Below are 27,555 nucleotides of genomic sequence, written 5' to 3' on the forward strand. Positions count from 1 at the left end.
ATCTCACAGATAAAATAATAATACTATGGACATAATAATAATAATAATAATAATAATAATAATAATAATACAGATATCATCTTGTAACAGGATTTGAACCGTTACACTACTAATCAAGAATCTGTTTTGTCAAGTCAGCAACATGTTGACCACATCATAGTTAATATCTACGTTTCTCAGCATCTTAATTTAGAAACTTTTACTTCTATTTCTATTTGAAGGATTCAATCAAACCAAGATCTACGTTCTGTTTCAAAATTTAATATGCCCTTCACATCCAATGAAACAGGAATATCTGTTCGCAAGGATTCCATCTAATATAGATGGTGTTTGGTATTGAAAAGGAAGATAATATAAGACTTTTTTATTTGTGAAGTGATAACCATCAATACGGAATGAGATTTATAACATGCAATAGACATTAATCTCCAAGACAAATGTCAACATTGCACTGATGTCCCAAAGTATCGCATTTCATGGCTTGAATTGGGAAAATCCCATGAAATTTTAAAACTTACGGATTAAGTCATATAAAGTGACATGACACGTCTAGAAGTTTTATTAGTCTTACGGCACGTATGTAAACCAGATGAAGATTTCCCTGTGCTGTAGCTTCAGTGTCCAAGTAAGTCAAACTGAAAGTACTTGAATGCTCTCCATGATGACTTGGCCTGCCTTAGCAGCTCATGGGTAAGCAGACAGACAGTGTAGGCTCCTATGTAGTGGGTCCAAAGCCGTGTATGTTTTTTTAATGAGAGAATCTCTCATTTTATAGTGATACGGGAGAGCATGATGTAATTACTGCACACTGATAGTTCCAGAAGAAAGTAGATAGCACAATGGCTGTGATGTCAGTCAGGTAAGTCCTTCCGTACGAGATGACCAGATTGGTTGGAAGTTTGCTCGGTCTCAGTATAGTAAGAGTTGTGTTGTGCATGTCCGAATGTAAACACGCCAGTGGTGTCACATTAAGTGAGGATCCATTCCGGGCAAATCCAGTAGAATAAGAGAGCAAGGTAAGCGGTTGTTACATATTATTGAAAGGAACATCTGTCCACAAGGATTCAATTTTTATGGGAGAGGTATGTTTCCTAACTGCCTTTGAAAAATACTTGGCTTTGATTTCTACCTCTGTTCTGGAGTATCTACTATTTCACCATTTTGAGTCTACTTTTACTAAGAAGTTACCAGAAAAAATATCACACAGGAAATAATGACTAGTCGTTCTGGCCTTTCTATGGTAGCTTTATTCCATTTTGAAAAAGCAGTGCTGTCTTTAAGTGATCTGAAGAAATGTCTACACGACATCTACATCTGGATGCAAAACACGCAAGCATGTTGCAGTACGTAGCTTTCCCACGTTGCTCTCTTCAGACACAGTGTATTTTACACATAATAATATGACGACTACATTGCCTACTTATTTTCACATTGACTGTGAATAGCAACAAAAGAATTGAAGATTATAATATGTATATACCAGCCCTGCGATTTAGTGGTAGCATGCCTGCCTCTTACCTGTAGGCCCTGGGTTTGATTCCTGAACAGGTCAGGCATTTTTACCTGGATCTGAGGGCTGGTTCGAGGTCCACTCAGCCTACGAGATTTGTACAAAGGAGGAGCTATCTGACGGTGAGATAGCGGTCCCAGTCTAGAAAGCCTACAATAACGGTCGAGGGGAATTGTTATGCTGACCACTCGGCACCTCGAAATCTGCATGCCTTTGGGCTGAGCAGTGATCGCTTCGTAGGCCAAGGCCTTTCAGGGCTATTGCACTATGGGGTTGGCTAATATATTTATATAGTTATTACCATGACCGCGTGCTTATGGCGGTAGCATACTTTCATTTCAAGTGACAGTGCTATCACTGTGCAGCAGTGCCACAACTCTCTTCAGTTGGCTTACGAATAGAAACAGAAGAGCTCGCACTTCTTTTTCTTTACTTTTTGCTGTTGCGTTAATAGAATCTTCTAAAGGGACGTTGATTTGCAATTATTTATGGTAATCACTTTTAAATGTGAGGTCATCCCACTAGATCACTGAAGCATCTAGATTGTTGGTTCCTTCTATAATTTCTGAGCTATGTCAGTAACGGCCACTTTGTAGAGTGTCATTATATTGTCCTTATGAAGAAATGGCTCCTTGTGTAGTCAAACATTTTGGATTCCAATCTCTCTCCTCCCAGTCTGTTTGTTTGTTTTTTTTTATTTTTTATTTTTTTATTTATTTATTTATTGCATAAACTACATCACATTCCCATAATAACTTCTTTCCAGTCAGTAAATTTGATCAGCCAAGTTTGTGCTATTAAATAATGTCAAGTCAAGGCAACAGTTGAACACAAGTAGATTTTTGGTTCTTTAAGCTAAAACAATAAGATACAGCAGTTGCCAACAAAGAGTCACTGTATAACTGAGAATGCCTGGTACTGGATAAGGAAATGGAAATTTAGCAGCTAGAGATGAAAGGAAGAAAGAAAAATTTTTAGTAAGATCCTAGGACTAGTTAAAGGCATCCAGAAAAGATTACCGACACAATGCACAAGAGAAATTAAAATTTTATAGATGCCTTACAACAATAACTGAGAGTAGGCTGACAAAAATTTTCAACTACATCACTAAAGTAACGACTATGACAAAATGGGTTCAGGAGACAGGAGAAGATCTGGAAAATTTGGGGATCTGTGCAAATGAGATCTGGAGATAAGCAGTGTTTCAAACTTATGTTGATATTCAAGGGGTTTCAGGAACTAGAAAAGCCAAGACCACTTGGTCGGAAGAAAGGAGAAGGAACTCTGTGAAAGGATTAAAAGATTCTGGGAGGAGAAGAAAAGACTAACCAGTAAACCAGTTGTTTCCCTGGTCCAAATTATGCCAAATTCAGTAAAAGAAGAAAATATAAAGCACATTTAATATAAAAGCGCCCAACATGGTTGCGAAATCCCTTCCTTTTTTAAATCTTCCCTTGTTTTTTGTCAGCCTATTCTCAGTTATTGTTGTGTAACTTTTTGATGATAATAATAAATAAAATCATGAATAAAAATATATAAATAAAATTACTCAAAAACTTAATAAAATTAATAAGCATAATTAACCGAAATGTCCGTAGTATGGGCGCCAGAGTTCACCAGAATGGATCCCTCGAATTTAGATAAGAGCATGATAAACTTTATATCCCAGGGCGTGTACATAATGCTGCGTACTGGTACATCTGCTGCAGGCCTTACCTAACCTCCTGAAAACGACTAATTAGATAGGAACTGCACCTAGGTTCATCAATAACACTGATTCTAAAATAGCTAACTATATTCTTAACAAATTCCGTGCATGAGCGCCTCATCAACATACAACATTATACATATAATACACACATAAAATATTGCTGGAAGACTCCATATTTACAACAACAACAATAATAATAATAATAATAATAATAATAATAATAATGAAAATCGTGGGAAAACGAAAGCGAGAACTAAGCTACCATTTGTAGATAGTCCGATGAACAATGTACATGTATGAAGATAAATACCCTTCACTGTCTCTATATCAATTCGACTTGCCGATTCTCATAATCGGCAGTTATCACATCACACAGATACTGTACCTTGTACTACTGTGTTCACATATTTTAACACTTGTTGTAAAGATTTATACACACGTCTGTCGATCCTCAATATAAATTATGGAAAGTCTGAGATAGCTTTCACCAACATATAATGCTAGGCCGCCACCAATGCTACAATACTTACTGCGCAAGCACTCTCCACAATCAGCCACTTTCCACGAACATAACAAGACTACACTCCACGAACGTTTGAAGTCCAGTCCATTGCAGCCGTGTCATTCCAGTACCGTGTATCAGCACCACTTCCTTCCCGTACAGTGCGTCAGTTGTAGTTGTAGTTATCTTCCTTCTCGTTCCTTTACAATCACCCTTACAATGTTCCTTACAATGTCCCTTACAATGTTCATGGTTGCTTTTTTTTTTTTTTTTTTTTTTTTCGGGGGGGCCCCCGAAGCCCGCTCCCCCCGCGTGACCAACGACTCAATCTACATGGTCTCCGACATGCTATTATTTCTAAGAAGAAGAAAGAGATAGCAGGGAGGAGTGGGAAGTGATACAAGGAGTATCTGCTGGTTTCCGAGTCAGACTCGCTACCACGACAAAGTTTGTGTTGGTTGGATAGTGTTAAGGTATGGTATTGAAGGGTCAGGGAAAAACCACATAGGTAGAAAGAAGAAAGAGCCTACATGTAAAACCTGACATCTTTTGATAGCACATGCAAGGATGTGGGCTGTAAAAAGACCAGAGGTTGTGTTAGTTAGGAACAGGTAACATGCACAAAACATAAACCAATTCCTCGCCATTCCATCGCCTGGGGATCAGTCCGTCTGGACACTGCTGGGACTAGCACGGTCCTTGCCGGCTGCGGAGCCATGCGTCGAGTACCACTAGGGCCTGTCGCACGACTCCACTTCCTTGGGGTACCTCGTACCCAGTCTCCGATCCCGGAGAATGAGGCCAAGCCCGCCGAGGCGGGGGCCTCCTGGAATGGGGTGGGTCATGGCACCGGGCCTCCCTCCTCTCTGCCCGCGCCATGGCCCTATAGACTGGGCAACTGCGGTGGGAGGCCGGGTGGCCCCCCGCGCAATTGGCGCACACCGGCGCCTCCGTAAGTGTTGCGCAGGCCGTGTAGTGGTGATACCACCACAGCGGTTGCACTTCACTTGGAGTCCACAGCTAACTTGGCGGTGGCCCCACCTCAGACAGCGGAAACACTGCAAGAGCTGCTGAGGGGGACGTTTTACTCTCACCTGACTGTCGCTACCCGCTGAGGTCCTCTCCTGATTGGCTCCTCGGTTGACTGCTGTCCTGGGAGCAGTCTTGGGTTGCGGCTGGGCGGCCCTCTCCTGGTGGGCCGGCGTCGCCTTCTGCTTCGTGGTCCGGCGTCGTCTTCTTCTTCTTCTACCCGGGCGTGTCTTCTCGGCAGGGGAAGAGGCCTTGGCCTGGTGACCCCAGGGTAGCTGATGGCTCCGCTGCGTCGCCGTCTTCTTCCTTCTCCTGGCTGGCGGCGGCGGCGGCGTCGGTCGGTGCTAACGCTTGACTGCGTTCTCTGTCCTGTGGGGCGCACATCGAGGTCTGCAGCTCGATTGACGTGCTGGCAGGCTGGGCCTGGACAGCAGCCTCAGAACGCCAGTGGGCGTCCTCCTCCACTGAAGTCGCACAGTCGCGGCGCCAGAGGGCATCATGCCCCACCTCCGTGGTGGCGTCGCTGGTCGCCGGCTGGGTGGCCAGGACTAGGTCGGTGTTAACCGCCCTATTCCTTAGCCTCCTCGGCATCTCCCTGGTCTCCGTCGCGGCCCTGACTGCGCCGGCGTTCATCCCTGGCACTCCGTCCCTCCCTGGTTGACGGATGACCTGGAACAGAGAAGAAAGCTCCCTCTCAGCGTCGCGCATCCGCTCCTGGTCGTGATGCCGGATAATGAGGCCTCCTGGTAGGAAGCTCTCGACGGCCATGATCCTGCCTCCTCGGCGAGGGCGCCGCATTCTGTCCAGGACGAGGCCCCGTTCAGAAGTTACAGGGCGCCCCGGCCTGTAGTACACGAGCAGCGCTTCGTGCGCCGGGTCGGTGTAGCCTTCGGAGAAGAAGAAGCCGTTAGGGGGGTCACACCCGTCCCTATAAGGCTCCGTCTCCACCTCGATCTCCGGCTCGGGTGCCGGGGTCTCCGGCACAGGTTCCAGCGTCTGCGGCTCCGTGTTGCTCTCCAGTGTCGGTGTCATGCCGGTGAAGAGATCTCGGAGCAAGTGCCCGATCGCCACCGCCCGTTCCTGGGTCGTCATCGTATCCGCCTGGTTGTCCATCCTGGCCCTCTTGTAACAAACTCTGAAAGAGAAAGTGCGAGCACTGAGAAGTGCTCAGCTCAGACAAATGCTCTTCCGAAGTCGTACTAATAAGTACAGCTGCCTGGTTAGCACTAGAAGTACTGAGCGCCTGGCAAGGAGAGAGAGAGCGCAGCGAGAGGCACGTACGTCCTTTCACTTCGGCAGTCACCTCGTCCTTTTCATGGTTGCCGCCGTATGATCAACCTTTATAGACATCAACATCCCCCTCCTCTCAGATGATACGTCTGGATTGGTGCTTGCCAGCCAATCGTGAGTGATCTCAAGTCAAGACCAAGCCCTGAACTTCTCCTTGCTTCCAAGAGATAAACAAACACTCGGGAGTTTTACATGAATCATCGAATTTCCCTGGTACAACAACAAGCTCATCTCATCAGGCTGGGATATATACATGACTAATGGAATTTCCTGACACAAGTACATCACAACAAACACTGGGGCAGCCATATGACTCATTCAAATTACCAGAGTTATTAAAGCAATGTTTTCCCACTTGTGCAAAACAAATTACTCATACCTACATATGTGGATATCTTCCAGCTTACCAATATAAATGGCAAAATATACAAATAAAATACAGATGATAATAATAATAATAATAATAATAATAATAATAATAATAATAATAATAATAATAACAACTCGAATACTGACAATAATATCTATAACTTCTACATATAATTCGGGGGTGTGATATATGTACTATCACAGTTGTAAGGCATGTATGAACATAGTTGCCTGCAATTACATGGTCAGTGGTATATTTAGTAAGCCTTGTACTTCATAGAATATCTTTAGGCTTACTCTACTGTAATCATGAATGTGGTTTTGAATGCAAGTATCGATTTTCAAAAGTTCTCAAATGCATTATATTAGATTCTGCTCGTCGCTAATCACAGACCAGAAATTGGGAAGAAATATTAATCAACACTGAAATGTTGGTTTATTCATGACCTTCAGCTCAGCTGTGAAGCACATTGAAACACACTCTGCAGAAGCCAGTACAAGTATAAATGATACAAACTTCCTAAATGTTAGATTGTTCATATACTGTACAGTAAAATAATTGTGGTTTTTATAAGGACATTTTAACGAAAATTCAAAAATCCCTTTCTTATGTTCGGGCCAATTAGGTAATATCCCAAGACCTCTCAACGCTTTATATAATATGTAAGGTGCAGTGTCTGTTTAGCTCAGTAGAACACAATTGAGTACATCAATGAAAACTGCAGCAGCTTTGAAAGGTTCACCTTAGGTAAACCTGTCAAAATGAGTAACAGTGCAGAGAAACTGTATTTTGTAAAGACTTTCCTCCTCTTGTTCAGAATTGAGCCATGACTAACCACAGCAGCAAAATATCAGACTATATTAAAATACCAAACTCTTGTTAGGAAGGAGCAAATTTGACTTCTGTCTGAAAGCCCAGTGACTAGCACCCCAAGGGCTGGTTTTTTCAACTCTATGTTAAATTTTACTTAACAAATGTTAACTAACAAATTTTCATTACTTTAACACTGGTTAATTTTCCTGTTTCACAAACACATTTCCAACATTTGTTATGAAACAATTGTTAAAGACAAATTAGCAAGTTTCCATGAGGTTTCTGAACGTGTTTGGCAGTGAGCATCTTTTGTTTCTTTACTTAGAGCGCTCAGAATGGTATATTGGAATTGTATTTTGTCACACATGGTTGACATTATTATAGGTTATGGTTACCAGAGGCCGCTAAGACATAAACATGTACAGTAAGAGGCAACAAAAGCGTTATTAGAATGTATGCAAGACACACGTTATTACAGATTTAATTTCAAAGTTTGAAAGTACGCTTGAAAAATTAAAAAAGAACGGACTGTTATATCACAACATTCAACATATTATTAAGCCTATAAAAGTGCAATCTAAGGATCCTACAACACCTGGAAAATATGATAATTGATATATCTTGAATGATTCTCGGGCATTATTTTACTGTGGGAAAAATAATGTAATGCCTTGGCATACTGCAGTGGCAGCAGAATTTTTTTTCCCATTTACTCTACACACTCTTGTCTTGCACTCATGAACATAGTCGCCTGCAATTACATGAAAAGAGTCTGAAGCATAACATAGCACATGCGAACTATAAGAAACTGATCGGTTTCTGTATGTGTGAAACTCGAAACTAGGCTGTTTTCAATTTCTTCTGCTACCTTTTTTATTATGGCTTTGGTAATTAGGTATCTTTGTAGAAAATAGTTTTCCAGCAACTCTAGAAAGCAGGTTTTTCTTAGTATGTGCTGTCCTTCGCCTTCTTCAGTTTATAGATCGTTTTCATACAGCAGTAAAGCTTCAAACTTACATCTCTTAGATGCTGCAATTTTTAAATTTTAGTAGCTGTTAAAGCAGTTTAACACAGGGCTGGTGACATTTTAATTTAACACAAGTAGTAACACTATGTTAGTGTTAACAATTTTTGATGAGACTGTCATTTTGCTAAATTGTGTGTTAGGTCTACTTAAGAGCAGTAAACATTTGTTGAGGAAACCAGGCCTGAGATAAGCGCCGAAAAATCTGCTTGGTGAATAGAGTCGTAAAAAAAAGTCTGTCAAAAGTAAACACATAACCATGGACATAACATAGACATTTTACTGGTGTGAATATTTGGTAGTACTGTCAGAACGTGCTGTCTCCTTTCAACTGTTGCAGTCACTTTGCTTTATGACTTAAATGGTTCCCCTAAACAATACCGGTCATATGCGATATGTTCATAGTCCCTTAAGCAAGTTCACCGCCGATCGCTTTTCCGGTATTTGCTCTAATTACCATGGTGACAGGATGTTAAAGCAAAGATCTGTAGGTAAAATGTAGCTGTCCTTGTTATTTGGTCACCGGAAATAATATTGTAGTTCTCATATGCATTAGGTATATTCTATTCTGCCCGTCTTGAAAAACGTTTTGTCAAGGATTTAGCATTGATGAGACCAAAATTTCTTGATGGTTGATGCAGGAAATAGTGTATTCAAGGAACAAATAATGTAGGATTTTTAAGATATGATTCAATTAGGATGCTCACGGTCCTACGTCATCTAAACAAATAATCGATAAAAAAACTTTTTTCCAAGAACAGATAAAATCGAGGTTCCACTGTAAGATGGGTGAAATATATTGTGTAAGATGTACTTAGCATGAGATATTTACACTTTTAACTCTTAGGTGAAACATATACTGACTGGATATACGTGGAATACTGCTATTTCCTTGGTTGAACCATCATGCATGTGATATTTACTGAAGTATGGATAGAGCACACTATTTGTTTACAGTTGACCCACTGTCAAAGATTATAAACTATTGTACTGTGCTAATGGGGGTAGCTTGCTGAAGGATATCCTCAAATAGATTTTCAGCTTATTAGATCATCTCATACACTGACTGACAGAGCAAATGCAACACCAAGAAGGAGTGGTCAGAACTTTATGCCAATTGCAGGGTAGACTGACGTCACTGAGGTATGCTCATGATGTGAAATTGCGCCGCTGTGCTGCGCACGTAGCGAACGATAAATGGGACACGGCGTTGGCGAATGGCCCACTTCGTACCGTGATTTCTCATCCGACAGTCATTGTAGAACGTGTTGTCGTGTGCCACAGGACACGTGTATAGCTAAGAATGCCAGGCCGCCGTCAACGGTGGCATTTCCAGCAGACAGACGACTTTACGAGGGGTATGGTGATCGGGCTGAGAAGGGCAGGTTGGTCGCTTCGTCAAATCGCAGCCGATACCCATAGGGATGTGTCCACGGTGCAGCGCCTGTGGCAAAGATGGTTGGCGCAGGGACATGTGGCACGTGCGAGGGGTCCAGGCGCAGCCCGAGTGACGTCAGCACGCGAGGATTGGCGCATCCGCCGCCAAGCGGTGGCAGCCCCGCACGCCACGTCAACCGCCATTCTTCAGCATGTGCAAGACACCCTGGCTGTTCCAATATCGACCAGAACAATTTCCCGTCGATTGGTTGAAGGAGGCCTGCACTCCCGGCGTCCGCTCAGAAGACTACCATTGACTCCACAGCATAGACGTGCACGCCTGGCATGGTGCCGGGCTAGAGCGACTTGGATGAGGGAATGGCGGAACGTCGTGTTCTCCGATGAGTCACGCTTATGTTCTGTCAGTGATAGTCACCGCAGACGAGTGTGGCGTCGGCGTGGAGAAAGGTCAAATCCGGCAGTAACTGTGGAGCGCCCTACCGCTAGACAACGCGGCATCATGGTTTGGGGCGCTATTGCGTATGATTCCACGTCACCTCTAGTGCATATTCAAGGCACGTTAAATGCCCACCGCTACGTGCAGCATGTGCTGCGGCCGGTGACACTCCCGTACCTTCAGGGGCTGCCCAATGCTCTGTTTCAGCAGGATAATGCCCGCCCACACACTGCTCGCATCTCCCAACAGGCTCTACGAGGTGTACAGATGCTTCCGTGGCCAGCGTACTCTCCGGATCTCTCACCAATCGAACACGTGTGGGATCTCGTTGGACGCCGTTTGCAAACTCTGCCCCAGCCTCGTACGGACGACCAACTGTGGCAAATGGTTGACAGAGAATGGAGAACCATCCCTCAGGACACCATCCGCACTCTTATTGACTCTGTACCTCGACGTGTTTCTGCGTGCATCGCCGCTCGCAGTGGTCCTACATCCTACTGAGTTGATGCCGTGCGCATTGTGTAACGTGCATATCGGTTTGAAATAAACATCAATTATTCTTCCGTGCCGACTCTGTTTTTTCCCCAACTTTCATCCCTTTCGAACCACTCCTCCTTGGTGTTGCATTTGCTCTGTCAGTCAGTGTACATATATAGTACATGCGTAAGTAATGTCACCGGCTACGAGCTTGGGTCCGGGAGATAGTGGGTTCAAATCCCACTGCCAGCAGCCCTGAAGATGTTTTTCCGTGGTTTCCCATTTTCACACCAGGCAAATTCTGGGGCTGTACCTTAATTAAGGCCACAGCCGCTTCCTTCCAACTCCTAGCCCTTTCGTATCCCATCATCGCCATACGACCTATCTGTGTCGGTGCGGTCTAAAGCCACTAGCAAAAAAAGAAATGTGACAGAGGGAGATTTTGCTTTGTGATTTACAGAGGGTGGGTTGATATCACCTAGGGTGATGTGTTTATGGGCTCGTCTTTCTGTTGATCAATAGCATTTGGTTTCAGCCATCTTGTGAAGAGATTATGTTGTTCAGCGTTATCCCTGTTATACAGTTCCTATGCTAGTGACTAGTGCTTACAGCAGTCAGTTTGTGATTTTTATTGTGTTTAGTATACTGAGCAGCAAGATCAGTTTTCTACTAAGCTGTTCTCATATTTCACGCATGTTCTGGTGTTTAACTACTTATTTCATTTATGGTTTATTCAAGTAGGTTATTGTATCAAATGTATTGTTTACAGAAAAAAAAGAAAAAAATGCAAGCTTGGTAATGCTATCACTCTTCAAATCCAAGCTCACAAATTGATGTGCACTGTTTGGAGCTCCCTTGAAAAGGAAAAGGCTAATGGTGGACCTCTTATTCCACTTAGTAAAGTTCTTGATAGAACAGCTACTGCACTTAACTTACACAAGAACATAGCTGTAAATATTTGTAAAGAAGAGTATAAGAGGAAAAACATTGTTCTTCAGTGATATTGACTTCAGGAAAGAACAGGACTTCTATGCAACAGGTGACAAACGTAGATATTGTAACGTGTTGGTGGGGTAAATAAGTAAATAAATGAGTACAGAACCTGGTAACGTCCTATTTCTAAGATTCATTAACTAAGCACTACAATTACAGATTTACACACGCACACAGACGATAGCCGAGCTTACAACTTACACACGTACACGGTTACACACTTACACGGTTCACGCGCTCTCTCTCTTAGTTTCTCTTATGTTCCATCTACAATGACACACACACCCACAGAGTCATTGATTATTTACACTACACTCACTCAGCCACTCAGTCACACTCGTTAGCGCTGTCACGGTCCACAGCCTACACGTCAGTCTCGCAGGTCGGGATAGTATCGCAGTCTGCACACGTCGGCACCCAGTGTTCCTTTTGTGCTGCTCCAGAACACCCAAAGTTCTTCTCCAGAAGCCGGCCTCAAGGGACTCACACACACGACATCAGGGAAACAGGAACGAGTCCTCGGCTCCAACAGGCAGACACTCCATCAGGCTGACATCTCAGCCAGGCTATCACTGACTGCGCTCTTCGCTAACTCACACCAGTGAACTCAATCTCGCTCTCACTCACTCACTCACTCCGTCTAACTCTCACTCACTCTCTGTCTAACTCTCACTGACTGCAGGCAGGTCGTTCCTCTCTTATATACCTGCGCTGGCCCTTCCAGAATCGTCCGGATGCTCGATGGATCCAGGAACCTCACGAGATGGAATACTCCAGATTAATAGACGAGTAATTTCCGTCGTGCCATGCGGCGAGACCACGGATAGAAGAGAGAAGGGCGGGCCCAGCGCTTAAGTGTTGCTCGCAATTGGCACGGTCGAGGGTAAAGGGGGTGGGGCGATGGGTGACGAGCTCGGCCCGTAGCAAGTTGGCATGGCGGTCGCTATAACCATTACAATATATTTCAGAAGGAAGCAATTGGCTGTCACTTTTATGGCTAATTACAAATCGAAGGAGTATCCAACAGTGAAGTTTGTTGTTTCACTTTAAAATGTGGAACTCTTCCATGGTGCCCCTTTCTCGCCGAGACACATGCAGAAGAATCCTTGTTTTGATTGAAAGTCAAACCCAAATAGAACATTTCTTATGTAGAAAATGTCGCTCACAGATGCAGATTTTTTTAAGAGATACCAGATCAGTGGACGTTGACGTTATCTGGCTAGATGAAACCTACATCAATACGTCTTAAGATGTGATGGACAGATCACAGTGCTGAGTGATCAGTGCAGAGTAAATTAGGAAAAGGAGAGAGGTCTACTATGTGTGATGTGTGCTCTTCAGTTGGGTTTGCTCAAAAGTACTTATTTCTATTTAAATTGAAATGCACATATGACTACCGTATTGAAATTGACTGTACTCTTTACTAAGAATGGTTTGAAGACTCCTTAATTCCTAATTTAATAGAGCCTCCCATCATAATTATGGACAATGCCCCATACCATTCCATTGTACATGATAAACCTCCTAGCATGGCTTCAGTTTGGGTCACATAGCTGTCAGCTTGCATATGGGAGATAGTGGGTTCGAACCCCACTGTTGGCAGCCCTGAAGATGGTTTCCTTTGGTTTCCCATTTTCACACCAGGCAAATGCTGGGGCTGTACCTTAATTAAGGTCACGGTCGTTCCTTCCCACTTCTAGCCCTTTCCAATCCCATTGTCGCTATAAGACCTATCTCTGTCAGTGTGATGTAAAGCAGATTGTAATAAAAGAAAAGAAAAGAAAAGAGCACGGCTTCGTGGAAATCCCAAATGTTGGCCTGGCTGCGAAGTCTCATTTTTCAAGTTCCACAACGTTAAAGGATGACGGAACCAAAACAGTCTGTGGACAGCTGAATTGAAGTAATTAATACATATTCATAATCCCCAATTACCTGTTTTTATTATTGATAATATTGCGTGATTCATTTGCCTCTTGACCTCTACTGCTTCAACCTCATAGTTAACCCTCCATCAGGCACGCCATGTTTTGTATATTATAGCCCACAATATATTTCAACTGTATTTAATTATCCTTCAAGCTTAAAATTTAGAAACATATTTTATATCGATCTTTGGTCTATTCTGAATATTGCTATTACAAAATTTAAAATTTTTCATCCATTGAAAATTATTCAAATTAAATAAACCAAAGTGATGTATTTTCAATTTTGGTGTGATTCAAATTTAATCGAAGTTCTGGGCTCTGGATTTCATCATTATGATTGCATCATCAAACTCATATATTTTGTAGATAGATGTATTAAAATTAATATTGATGAAAATTTAAATGATTTTACAAACTACTCCACACCACACAGACAACAATAATATGGGAAACCGCCTTTAGCGCCAAAAGGTTTGCATGATGGAAATAGCCCACATAACATTCCAAACAATAAAACAGTATTGTTATCGTATTTCCATTGTTGAAATAAAGAAAATAATTAACATTTTCATATTTTTAGAGAATTAAGTTCACTTTTAAAACCAAATTAAATTTTAATATAAAACAAACTAAAAATAAGTGCACTTTCCTCATGCCTTATGTATCATGTTAGAGGTCTCTTGTGCGCAAAATTAATCAAAATTCACTGCTACCAATTCTACACAGAAGCTGTTCATTTTCAATTTGTGAATAGTCACTCATCGATGCACTCCCGACACATCAGCGCTGAATGTTGAGGGCACACCTTTCTGCTGCAACACACACAAATCTTTCTTGTTGACCTGTCTTTCCCACATCCACAGAGGACGCACCATCATACTTTGTTGTCTTGGATCTGAAGTGCAGGTGGTTTGCCCATAATTCATTAATGATCCTTAGCTCGCCGTCTGAGGGGAGCAAGAATCATTGGTAGTACAGCACGTTTGGCGATCTGAGGCTTCATAAATTCCCATGCAACAGTCTCCAGAAACTTTCGCCTTTGTGTAAGCTGGTAGTTATGATTTGCAGTGTGCACTCTTGAAGCATTGATGGCACTAATGTTCACAAGATCAAAAAACACCATCAGGCACCGTTTGGTGCAGCGGGCAATGCCATATTTGGCACTCATCTGGTCTAAAACGTCCACTCCAACCTTAGTGTGATAATGGCATATAACCATGGCAGAGAGGATTTTCTTGATCACCTGTTTAAATATCAATCTCTTTGCCATGGTGCATTGACGACAGCACCAACACTGCCTTCCTGTTTTTTGGGACAGTAAGACACACAAGTCATGTCTTCATGAAACCCAAACAGGGAGGAATGTTCTTTATGATTAGTATTTGGCTGAAACTCTTTTGGAATCAGTCTTTTGTTCTTGCGAATTGTCCTCAAGTACTTCAGCTTCTTTTCAGTGAACAATTTTTCTGTCGAAGGAATGAAAGTGAACCAGTTGTTCCCTGTCACATTCTGGCTCATACCTTGAATGCGCTAGACGATCCTCAGAACGATGTCAGCAGCCGAGTTTGACATTTGTAAGGGACTGGCTGTTTTCCATTGTACACCTCTCAATTCGCAGTATAAGTACTGTTTGAACAAACCAAAGATAAAATTTTTACTCCATATTTAGCTGGTTTGGTGGGCATGTACACTTTGAACGGACACTTACCCCTGAATTCAACCAACTGTTCATTGATAGTACAATACTCACTGGGTGAAAATGAATGTTGAAAATTTTGTACGAACATCTCAAATATTTCCTGGATTGGTGCAAATCGCCTCAATTCTCGGCGCATTGCCCGTTCGCGTATTATATTGTCGAACCTAAGGCAACACAAGAGAAAATGGAATCTTTTTTCGCCCTTAGCAAGATAAAATGATTCCACTCCAGATTCACAGGAATTTTCCCATACTTGATTGTTATTTCTTCGGTTTACTCCAGTGAGCAATAAAATTCCATTGATCGCACAACTTTTAGTCTCATTGGTAAGTCTTGTGTCTCTCTCATGCACAAATTTCTTCTTCACCTCCTCAATATAAATATTTGTGTAGGTAGTAATCGTTTTCACAATATTGGCATTGTAAAAATTTAAAAACATTCAAGCTCTGACTGGCATTCCTAGCACTCCCCTTCGGCTCTGGAAAGTGCATAACAATGTTGTGTGCTCAAGTACGAACATTGGGGGCCACATTGTCCTTTCTCCACCTAAAACTATCTTTTCCATAGTAAAACCTGTTGCCTCGCACATGTTCCTCTTCTGATGGCCAAGCAGGCATCAATTTTTGGTAATGAGACAGTGTCTCATAGTGCATTGGCACTGCCGGTGGCTCCAAGTAGCCTACACAGTGGCCTCCACGGTATGCACTAGCCATGCGTCTGGGTGGGTGTGCTAGGTACCAACTGATGAACCCAACTTAGCACACGGGGGCAAAACGCTGGCAACCAGGAATGAGTTACCTGGAAAATTTATAATGTCCAATAACGGTCCATTTATATTGGTGTGATGTTCCTCTTCTTCGGAAGTCACATCTTCAGAATCCTCCATCGCATTTGCTTTGTCATCTATAATTCTGTCTGTGTCAGAGTTGTGGATATCCTCTGTCATGTGATCCTCCTCCCCTTCATCACTATCACCATCCACCTCCGATTCTAGTTCACAGTCCTCATCCAACCATTTCACAATACAAGATTCATCACTAAAACCAGTAGCCGGACTGAGTGGCTCAGACGATTGAGGCACTGGCCTTCTGGTTCGATCCTGGCTCAGTCCGGTAGTATTTGAAGGTGCTAAAATACGTCAGCCTCATGTCGGTAGATTTACTGGCATGAAAAAGAACTCCTGTTGGGCTAAATTCTGGCACCTCGGCGTCTCCAAAATCTGTTAAAGTAGTTAGTGGGACTTAAAGCCAATAACATTATTATTACTAAAACCAGTAGATATCACTTGGACGCAATCACTGCTGACCATAACACTGATAGGCGCGTGGGTTATAGTTGTAGCCAAGTCAACTTTGAAGCGAAATTGCAGAAGGACTACTTCAGTAAGCAGTGCCAGCGCACACTAAATCCCGAGAATAGCATGACAAAGAAAGTTAATGATAGTCTCCCCCTCCACCGCCAGCGAGCCTAGAAGTAGGGACGAAAACAAAATAGGCCTGTCTACACCTATAGCCCATGCACCTAACGGAGGGTTAATACAAGCACAGATAAAGAGGTAAGTTAGCTGTCATAACAAGACATTAGCAGAAGTCCAGGGTTAGATTATTTATTGAAGGAGTGATTGAAGTTGGTAGTGAGAACTTGAGAGAAAGTAGTGCGTCACACTAAAGCTTAAATAAATAATGCTTGGAAAGGAGGAAGAGGACTGTTAGAAGAAGCAATTGATAATGTTATTATTTCAGTCGATAGTGACAGCTCAAGCTCTTCCGTATCTTGTAATATGGAGACTGAAACCGGTGATGTGGAAGACGAAGATCTGGGCATTCGGCTGCTGGAGACTAATTCAGAGAGAGAAAGCATGGCAATAGCGTAACGCAGCTGGCACATGCGACTGAGGATGTCAGTCACGAGATAGTTTCTCCCCCCACGACAAGTACGGGAAAAGAATGACCAACAAGGTACCGGAACAGAACCCACAACCTTTGAGCTATGATGGTCTTGCCATTGCTTTGAGCAGTAGGTCTGGCACTGTGGCCAGCACAACTGCTGTAAGCCATTCGAATTTCATAACTGCATTGTACCTCGAATAGACCTACAGCTTATTAAGTCCTATCGAGAGAAGAGAAGTTAACGGAAAGAGACCAGTTGGAAGACAGAGAAGAAGGTGGATGGATCAGATTTGGAAGGACATTAGAGAAGCTGGATTGGATGTAGCAGAGGTAATGGAGCAGGAAAAGTGGAAAGAGAGAAAGGAGTGCAGGAGGCTTGTTAAACACACCCGGGTGACTGGAGTGGGACAATGATGATGATGATGATGATTACATCCCTAAGAGATGTTAAATACCACACAAAAACAGCCAGCCAGGCATTTGTGGGACCTGAACCCTCAACCTTTGAATTTTTCTTATGCTGCTTTACCATTGAGCTATGGTGATCTTGCTAGTCTTGTTCTGTTAGCTGGGATTTGAGCTACAGGTCTTGTGCTGGAGCCAGCACAGCTCAAGAGTGCACTAGTTGTCTGCTGTGGGCCATTCAGACACCCACCTCTGTTGTGAATGCCAAATATTCAGTTTGCTGGAGAATTGTTGTTCTAGTCCCTTATTTCCTGTCTCTTTACATTTCATTACGATGTTTTTTAAAATGTATTTATTTACTAGATACCCGCATTGGCTTCGCATGAGATAAGTTATGAATTTAATGTGTTAGGCTACTTTTAACAGAGGACTTGTAAGGTTTCCTTGTGTACGAAATTGTTTTTCCTCCAGTAGTGAACAATCTAAGATTTTCTTTTGATGTAACGTGCGGAAGGGATACATAAAGCTGTCCCTGAGAAAAGCATTCTCCACAATCAACCCTAGCCACGCCAAGTGTCTGACCCTGTGCTTTGTTTATTGTCATGCCAGAGCACACTCATTTGAAATCAAAAGGCAAATCTCAAGGAATCGTAGGGATTCTCGGTTTTAAGACCATTTCTTTCAAAACTTTCACTACCAGTCACATCCCATTGCATAACTTTGGCCCTTGTAGGTTACGTAACAGTATATTTGGCACTCTCGCTTTCAAGATCATTTTCTGTGGTGGCAAGCTGGAATGATGCAAAGAATTTAGAATTTCTGTAAGGTAATGAACAACTTCTTCACTATTGACTACTTGGACCTTGGTAGTTAATTTGGAGAAAGGTTTTTGTGTAGTCATTCTTTCTTTGTCTTATGCCAATCGAGAATGTATTTGTTGTCATTTTCATTGTTACATGATGAATGCCCCCTTTTTTTTTTTTTTTCAAATGCAATGACCTATATTTGCTTTCCGTCTCACGGTGATAGGTTATCTTAGATTTTATATAGATAGCAAAAACAAAATCACTGGAAAACAATTAATTACTGTATCATAGCATGTTCATAGACTAAATTTAACAAAGCCGATGTGCATGAAATTAACAATAGAACTCCATACACATTTCCCTCTCCCCTCTTCAACTGTACTGTGTAGCCTGTGCAATTATTTTGATAAGGGTTAACTGATTAATATAAAAAGGTTGATCTTAAATTTTATATTTTTTTACTGCAAATGGGAAACCACGGAAAACCATCTTCAGGGCTGCGGACAGTGGGGTTCGAACCCACCATCTCCCAGATGTCAGCTGACAGCTGCGCACCATTAACCGCACAGCCAACTCGCCCGGTCACCTACCTACTATCGATATAACCACGTCCAGGCGATAGCAGTGTCATCTGACGAGGAATGACTGCTAGTCAGACATGCGCATGGTACATGTAGTATCAGTGAGCATGCTGTCTGTGTGTAGAATGGGAAAGGTGCGCGATCTATCTGAGTTTGACCGAGGCCAGATTTTGATGGCCCGGAGGCTCGGCAGGAGCATTTTGAAAACTTCATGACTTGTCGGGTGTTCGAGGAGTACAGTGGTGAGTGTCTTCAACAAGTGGCTAAACCAAGGTGAAACCACGTCCAAACATCGAGGGGTTGGGCGGCCGCCCCTCATTACAGATGTCGGACGTTGTAGGCTGGGTAGGCTGGTAAAACAGGATAGGCGGCGAACTGTGGTGAAACTAACATCAGACTTTAATACTGGGCAGAGTACAAAGGTGCCTGAACACGCAGTGCACCGAACACTTCTAAGGATGAACCTCCACAGCCGACGACCCGTGCACATGCCAGTGTTAACACCGTGGCATTGGCAACTATGACAAATGGGCACATGACCATCCTCAGTGGACATTGGCACAGTGACGGAGTGTTGCATGGTCTGATGAATCCCAATACCTTCTTCATCATGGGGATGGAAGTGTGCAAATCCGTCATCTTCCAGGGGAACAGCTCCTTGACACCTGTAATGCGGGACGGAAACAAGGTAGCGGCGGCTCATTTATGCTCTGGGGAACATTTACGTGGGCATCCATGGGTCCAGTGGAACTCGTGCAAGGCACCATAAAGGCCGAGAAGTATCGTACATCAGTTGCAAACCATGTACACCCCTTCATGACAATCATGCTTCCCAACGGCAGTGGCATTTTTCAACATGATAATGTGCCATGTCACAATGCCAGGAGTGTGATGGAGTGGTTTGAGGAACACAATGGTGAGCTGCAATTCATGCGCTGGGCCACCAACTCGCCAGATCTTAACCCCATCAAACACAGCTAGGATGTGATTGAACGTGGTGTCATACCTCATCACCCTCCTCCCCGGAATTTACAGGAATTAGGTGACTTGTATGAGCAGATGTGGTGCCAACTCCCTCCAGCGACTTACCAAGGTCTCATTGCTTCCATGCCAAGATGCATCGCCACTGTTTACCGTGCCAAAGGTGGACGTACCGGCTATTAGATAGGTGGTCATAATGTTTGGACTGATCAATGTATATGCTGTTGCAGACTCTTTAGTATAACTTCTTTTGCTGAATAGTTCTTACCCTCATAGTATAGATGTATCCTTAATGGTTTAGGCAGGCTAAGCTAAAACGATGCACAGACGACCGTTTTTTTCCTTTGGCGTGCTTGCGTTATCATTACATTTCCATATTTCGAAATGGAGGTAGCACAAAAAATGACAGTATCTCCTAAACTATAGCTGAAAATTACATACTGTAAATGACATTTTGATCTACATTAGTTTCTTGAGGTAAATAAACCATTTATTTCAATAAGGATTTATTGATTAAGTTACAAAGTTGTTTCTAAATTAGGCGTTGGTTTCGTACTACCAACTGTAACATTAAAACCCTACGAATGGGCAAAGTGTTACCGATAGTATGCTCTCGTGGACTTCTTGATAGAATTTTTACACTGCACGCCCTTAACCTCACAGTCAAGTCGCCTGGTCACCTACCCTCATTGTATAGATATATGTTTAATGATTTAGCCAGCATAGATTTTAAAAAAGTTGCACAGATGGTCATTTTTTGACTTGCTTCACTGAAACTGTTACTGCTTGGCTTCCTTTGGTCATGGATGAATGTTTCTGTACATGAGCCTTTCTCAAGAAATGCATTATAGAATGGTGAAAACCACATCAAAATCCATCCATTGGTTCTTGAGATTCGCAGTCACAGGCACAGGCACAGGATTGCCAAATACTATGGATTTTCCGTAGTTTCTACAATTTTTTCTCGTGTACTATGGCGATAAGGGAGCAGTACTAATCATTACGAATTTCACAAAATCAAAATGCTGTTTATAAATTCTCCATTTCTCCTGCAAACATGACAAAAAATGTTTCATGCATTGGAGACTCTGTGTTAGAAATCAGTTCGTGGAAAAAAGACGGAATAGCAATCTTTAACAGCCGGCGTAACAGCTTTTAAATTCCCAGCATATCTGCTCCATTTCTGTTTATCTTTGATTTAGTAATGAGTTGTCTGTGCTGATTATTACTTCCGTTGCATGCTTCTGCTGCAAATTTATGTCATGTACAAGAATTTATTTCAGTAAAGTTAAGAACAACATAAAATAATTTGTGTAAATGTAAGAACAATAAAGATCCGATGGATCCTGTAGAAAGCCTATTTGCAGTGAATCAGTATTACTAAAAGCAGTACACAGAAGAGTTTTCATGCCTAGGACCATCGGAAATTTCACCAAAACATGATTTCCGTGGAACATACAAATGTGATTTTTCAATTAAACATGGAGAACGTGATGATTGTCCATGTTATGGAAATAATAAAAAACAAAAAGAAATGTGAAGAGTATGGATGCATTGAAGGGCAGCGTAAGACGCTCGACTCTCTTTTTTATGACAAAAAGTTACAGTAATAGTGTTATATGATCTGAATGTTTTTTTCACACTTTATTTGGTTGAACACAACCTTCCCTTGTCTACGGAAGACCATGCCACTATGGGCAACCATCTTTGAGGGTTGGCATATCTGCAGACAGACAGGCAGGATCGAGGTGTTCATACTTTGTAGATACATATATTTATTTATTTGTTTATTTAATATTATTGGTTTTATGTCACACATACACAGACAGATCTTGCAGTGCTGATTGAATAGGACAGGGCTATGAATAGGAAGGAAGTGACCATGGCCTTCATTAAGGTACGGCCCCAGTATTTGCCTGGTTGGAAAATGGAAAGCCACAGAAAACCATCTTCAGGGCTGCCGACAGTTGAATTCGAGCCCGCTATCACCCGAACGCAAGCTTACCACTACATAATCTAAACCGCTCTGTCCTTCGAATTTAACTCTTTCTGTCTGAACCTTATCAGTCTAAAACTCTGTTCTTTCCTGTCATAATTCCTCTTCTGTTATGTCTATATTTGTCCCACTTTTTTTTCTCCTGCTTTCGTCCTGAAAAATATCATTTTAACTTCCAATTTTGCTTTAATATTTTCTTTCATTATACATATGTGTAATATATGTCAGAACTGAAAGACAGTAAAATGGGTAAATTACTTTTTTATTCCCCTGGGTACATTTCTGCTCTAGATGAGGCTTCTGATGCTTTTTAGAAATGTATCTACTCATATTTTCTTTAACAACGCTTTGAAACTTGTACAGCTTGCAACTATAAATCCAGAAGAAATATTTTTTTGTCACTGTATCACATGAAATTTCACTCCTGACAATATGTTTTATCTGTCGAGTTACTTGTGCATGTCTTCTTTGTTTTCCTTTTCTGTGAAGTAATTGATGATGTTGATTTCACAGATTCTTCTCTAACTGTTCTCTTTCTCGATTATTTCATCACCGAGCTCGATAGCTGCAGTCGCTTAAGTGCAGCCAGTATCCAGTATTCGGGAGATAGTGGGTTCGAACTCCACTGTCGGCAGCCCTGAAGATGGTTTTGCGTGGTTTCTCATTTTCACACCAGGCAAATGCTGGGGCTGTACCTTAATTAAGGCCACGGCTGCTTCCTTCCCACTCCTAGCCCTTTCCTGTCCCATCGTCGCCATAAGACCTATCTGTGTCGGTGCGACGTAAAGCAGCTAGGAAAAAAAAAATTTATTTCATCCATCACAACAGCATAGTATATGGTCACAGTGTACTTCTCTGCTTCTGCCTCTCGTTCCCTTCTTTTAAATATTGAAACTCTTCCTGTATCTTCAGTGTCTGCATCTGCGACTTCTTGCACACCAAATGCAGTCAAGTACAGTCTTATCTGGCATTGTTTTAAAGTGTCTTTTTTATTATTTTGCTGTTCCCTTGTAAGTTCTTTTATTGTCTTGTCCCTCTCTCTTCCAGTGCGTTCTACAAGTTCCCCAATCACACTTGTAGTAAAATTGTCACTCAGTGCTGAGCACTTTCTTCACGTCTTTTTGAGGCTAACTTCAATTGGCACACCTGCTTAACTTCGAGAGACTTGGTGGTTCTGTAAATATGGATAGGAGAAGCTGTGCAATTTACAATAATGTAACACAGTAATGGCTACCATATTTCTGAAAATAACCTACTTTGCACTATCATGAGACACTTGCTTGTACTTTCAGAGGGCAAAAAGATATCTTATCAATGTATTGCTTAAGTCAAGGGTTCAGTTGCATATCACATGATAGTGCCAGCAGTAGAACAGCTTCAGCCATGCTGAATACATTTGGGCAAACAGTCTTCAGTTGGTTATGAACAACCCACTCATTTGTGACTCCAATGGAGAGTAAGTGTCATACAGTCCAAGTATATGGAAGATGTAATAAGTTTACTAAACCATACTCACCACTCCCTTTACGAACCTAAAATCCAAACCATGAATGCCTTCCTCTCTTGTACCCACACGAACCGATAAGAGATGATATCTCAAGCAACACACACATAGGCAAAAATGATACAGCACCGCTGACAAGCCTCCACACTCAGCCACCACGTTGGAAGTGGTTGCTCCTTTTTGAGAGCATAGCTATTCTACTAGCAAAGTGACCTGTCGATGTGTTTACCTTATTATGTGTTCTTTATCATGTTCTCGTCTCTCTCTACAGTGTATAGCTCATTTTAGTGCTGTTTATTCATTTCTCTTATTTATATTGACGTGTTAGGATCCATACTCCTGTGTTTGTCCCATGTTCCTATTTTTTTAACTCACACCAACATCGTATTTATCTTTATACATGTGTTCCCTTTTCCTGTGTTTATCCAGCTTTCTTAACCTAAAATTCCCAAATCAAGACTGAAGATCTGTAAAGTGAGAGTTGATTCAGAAATGAGGTAGTCAGGGCTGAGCAGAAATGGTTGCAGAACAACTAGGATTGACGAGGGAAGACCTTATCAATTTGAAGATTGCAGTGTGTGAGGATGAGGTGATTGCCCTTGTGCTTATGTGTTTCCATGTTTGTCCTTATTTGTTGCTCCCTTTTCCCACACTGACGTGTCATTGTGTTTGCTTTATTATGTTCTTTTTTGTGTTCCTGTCTCTCTCTGTATAACTTGAATTAGTTAGTGTCTGTCTGTATTGAGAATTACATAACAGTTGGGTAAGTTCACTATATCTTACTTCATGCCTATATGCTGTTGTGTAATCAATTATATTTGTTAACAAAACAGTTATGATATTGAACTTTCTTGACTGTAAGTATTGTTCTACAGTAACTTCATGTATTGCATACTGTATTTGCCAGTCTCTTTTACTTGTTTATATATAAATCATTGCCATAAGACCTATCTGTGTCGGTGCAACGTAAAGCCCCTAGAAAAAAAAATCACTTGTTTATAATGTTTTTAAACAATTTGGATCTGTTATTGCTATAGATACCTCAATATTAATGTAAGGTTAAATTTCATTATTTATCTTGAGTAATATTGAAAACAACTAAGAATATAAACCACACATAGGGTAACTGCCAAGATTTCTCTTGGTCCAGGTTCTGCTTTGGCTTTCTAGTCCTATTTTAAAGCATTTACTGTATGTGCACAAATAATCCCTATACATATTTTCAAAATTTGGGGTACGGGTGTTATTTGCATCAAGATCGGTACAGTACACCTGACTTAGAGAAATCTGAAAGTTTGTAATTTTTTGGCTCATAATATTGACAAATTTGTTCCCACCAAAACTGAGAAGCGTGCCGCATACATATCACATTATTTACATGTCGTTAGTTTAAGTAATATCACATGTTTGAGATAGCCAGTGTTAGTTCTTGTTATAGGTCATTCATGGCTATAGATAAACTCCATAGTAATCGTGCAGAGAGAAGAAAGTACGGTGAGCACGAGAGTGCAGTATGTGTTTGGGGAAAATAAATTTCATCTTGAATGGACAAGCAGCAACTTCCGTGCATTTTGCACACAAAAAAGCGGAGCTTGCAGAAATCAGAAACAGTATATGCAAATATGTGGTCAGGAGTGAAATATATTGGTTAAAAGCTATAGCAAAAGCAAGAAGGTTAAAAATTACGAGCTCTAAGGTTAGTTACGGATGGCTCACACATGTTTCTGAATGAAATAACTTACGTTTCCAAAGTAAAACTAGCACTGCAAGTCTCCCGGCCAATTATGAAGAAAATATTCTGAATTTCCACATAGTTGTTAACAGTTTTTTGCCAGTGTTTATAGTCCTGTAGCGAGATGAATATGATGATGATGCTTGTTGTTTTAAGGGGCTTAACATCGAAGGTCATCGGCCCCAGCGAGATGAATAAGAAGTCTGCCATAGCAAGAACAGTATATAGTGAGAACCTTGTAACAACAGTTTCTTTTATGCCGCTTGAAAATGTCTGTATTCAATTGTGTAATATACTTTGGTTACAATGAGAAATCTTTTACAGTGTCTTCCGTTATTACGAATGATTTTGCGTGCATTTTTTCCATCAACATTTATACACTGCAGTGTTTCTGCGTTTATATTGAATATGATCTATCATTACCGATTGACTCTCAACTCCAAGCGAACATGCAAGCTCGAATGAAAGGGAAGAACGTGTTTTTGCAATAAGTTCATATATAACATGGCCAATAATAGAATTTAACAATATCCTAATTTTAATATTAGGTCCTGAAATTAGGTAAGAATGTGATACTTCTCCAAATACGGCAGTATACATCACTGATTTCAGAGGCTAGGTTAATATTCTCACATCCGTTTAAATTTCAGAAAGGCTGTTTGTTCCCTCATAAATTTTTAGCGTAAAGGCGATCATTACTCTATTGTGGCCTGAAGTATGTGTTCGTGATAAATGCACGCTGAAGTCAAGTTAAGTAATGCTGTTTGAGTAATAAAAATTATATGTTTGCCACAGAAACCTCAGGATTGATACTATTTTAATTTTTAAGAATGAAATTGAACATGTGCATTCACACAGTATAGGAATTAGAAAATAACTAACAAGTAAGCTGCAGTATGGAATTCATCTGCAAAAACTTTTGAGAAGTTTCGAAGTAACTAAGTTTAATTTCATGCCGATTTTAATGCTTTTTTAATGAAAAATTGGATATAATGACAATCTGCTATAGCAAATAAATGTTTTGCCATTACGAATTCTTGCTATAATGGACTTGTACTGTATCAATATTTAAAGCTATATATACAGTAAGCAGAAAAAAAACATTTTCTAAATTAGCCTTCATAAATTAGTGTGCACGGATTATTTGCGTTTATACAGTCATAAACTATGAGGATGACACTTCAGGTTTTATATTATTGTCCTGTTATAGGGTTTAAATACTATGAAAGTAGAGTTAACTATCTTTAGATCATGTTACTGATAGTAGTTAAAGCTAAGATGTACGGATTAAGGCACAGTTTGTTTCTAGACCTCTTTCCTTCAGAATCTACAGTATGTGTTTGTTGACTTAACCTAAATATTTCAAAATATGACCAGCTAATTTCAGATTAATTCAGTGGCACCTATGGAATCACTGTCAGCATACTTTTCTGTTGTTTTTTCAACTTCTTTGCTTAAAATTTAATAAACTTGTAATTGTGATACTTTCTGCTGTTAATTTTGTTGTTATACTTTCAGACCTTCCTCTGGGTGTATGTTGAACGAATTTATCGACAGAAGTTGGTTGCCAGTGTTTCCGACCCTGATCAACAGTACCTTACCAGCAAGAAATATCTTCCATTTTTACAACCTACTAGAAATAAAATGATGTATGAAAGAAAGCCAGTGTTGGTGTTCCGTAGAAGTCCAGAGGCCAAGAAGCCTTTGCAAATGGATGAGAAAGCAAAGGATGAAAATAAAGACATTGCTGAAGCATGCCCCAGTTCATTTCCAAGTACTCCAAAGAATGATTCACAAAAGTCAGATGATGATGAAAGTGAAAAGTATATCCTATTCTTGGCTAAAGTTTTCCATAGACTTGTTGTTGTGAAGTCTTATTAAAAATTAGAAACTTAGACTGAAGAAAGTGAAGACTATTGTGTAAATGCTAATGTTCTATTAGAATGATTTATTGTCTCTTACTCAAAACATATCAGTGAATTGTTTTAAATAAACATAATTCTGTTTTTAAATCAAAATTAATTGTAGTAAAAGGTGCTGAGTATAAATAATATGCTATAATTTAATTTTGTGAGCTATTGCTAGCGTGGTGCAGCCCTTCTGTAGAAAGTGCGTGTTTTTGAGGTGGAGAGTTATATTGTGTGTGGTATATGAGCTGCAGGAATGTTGGGCAGAGGACAAACCCCATTTACGATTAAAATCCCTTGCCTGGCCAGGAACTGAAGCCAGAATCCCAAGGACCGAATGCCATGAAGCCAGATAATAATATAACAATGGTCTGATAATAAAGGTGCAAATTTTGGTTATAAACCCCAATTTCAAAGTGATCATTTATTATTCTACAGGAGATAGTTATTGAAAAACGCAAGAGTAAAAGGATAGGTATTTTACTTCAAAGTATTTTTATTTATTGTAGGTTTTGTGAAATACTGTATGTATCCTTATGTTGAAAAAATTGGGGTCTGTACCATAATTATTAGACCA

At 41.1% G+C, this 27,555-nt stretch overlaps 1 protein-coding gene across 1 annotated transcript in view; it reads left to right on the forward strand.

The window, feature by feature from the left end:
• Nup188 (nuclear pore complex protein Nup188) overlaps positions 1-27,089 on the forward strand; it is a 752,879-nt gene extending 725,790 nt beyond the window's left edge. Inside the window, exon 25 of the mRNA XM_067139287.2 lies at positions 26,590-27,089. Coding sequence (XP_066995388.2) covers positions 26,590-26,952 — 363 coding nt within the window. The 3' untranslated portion in view covers positions 26,953-27,089. The remainder of the gene's footprint in view (positions 1-26,589) is intronic.
• The last annotated feature ends 466 nt before the right edge of the window (positions 27,090-27,555 follow it).

This window comes from Anabrus simplex, chromosome 2, assembly GCF_040414725.1.
Source record: "Anabrus simplex isolate iqAnaSimp1 chromosome 2, ASM4041472v1, whole genome shotgun sequence".
Lineage (NCBI taxonomy): Eukaryota > Metazoa > Arthropoda > Insecta > Orthoptera > Tettigoniidae > Anabrus > Anabrus simplex.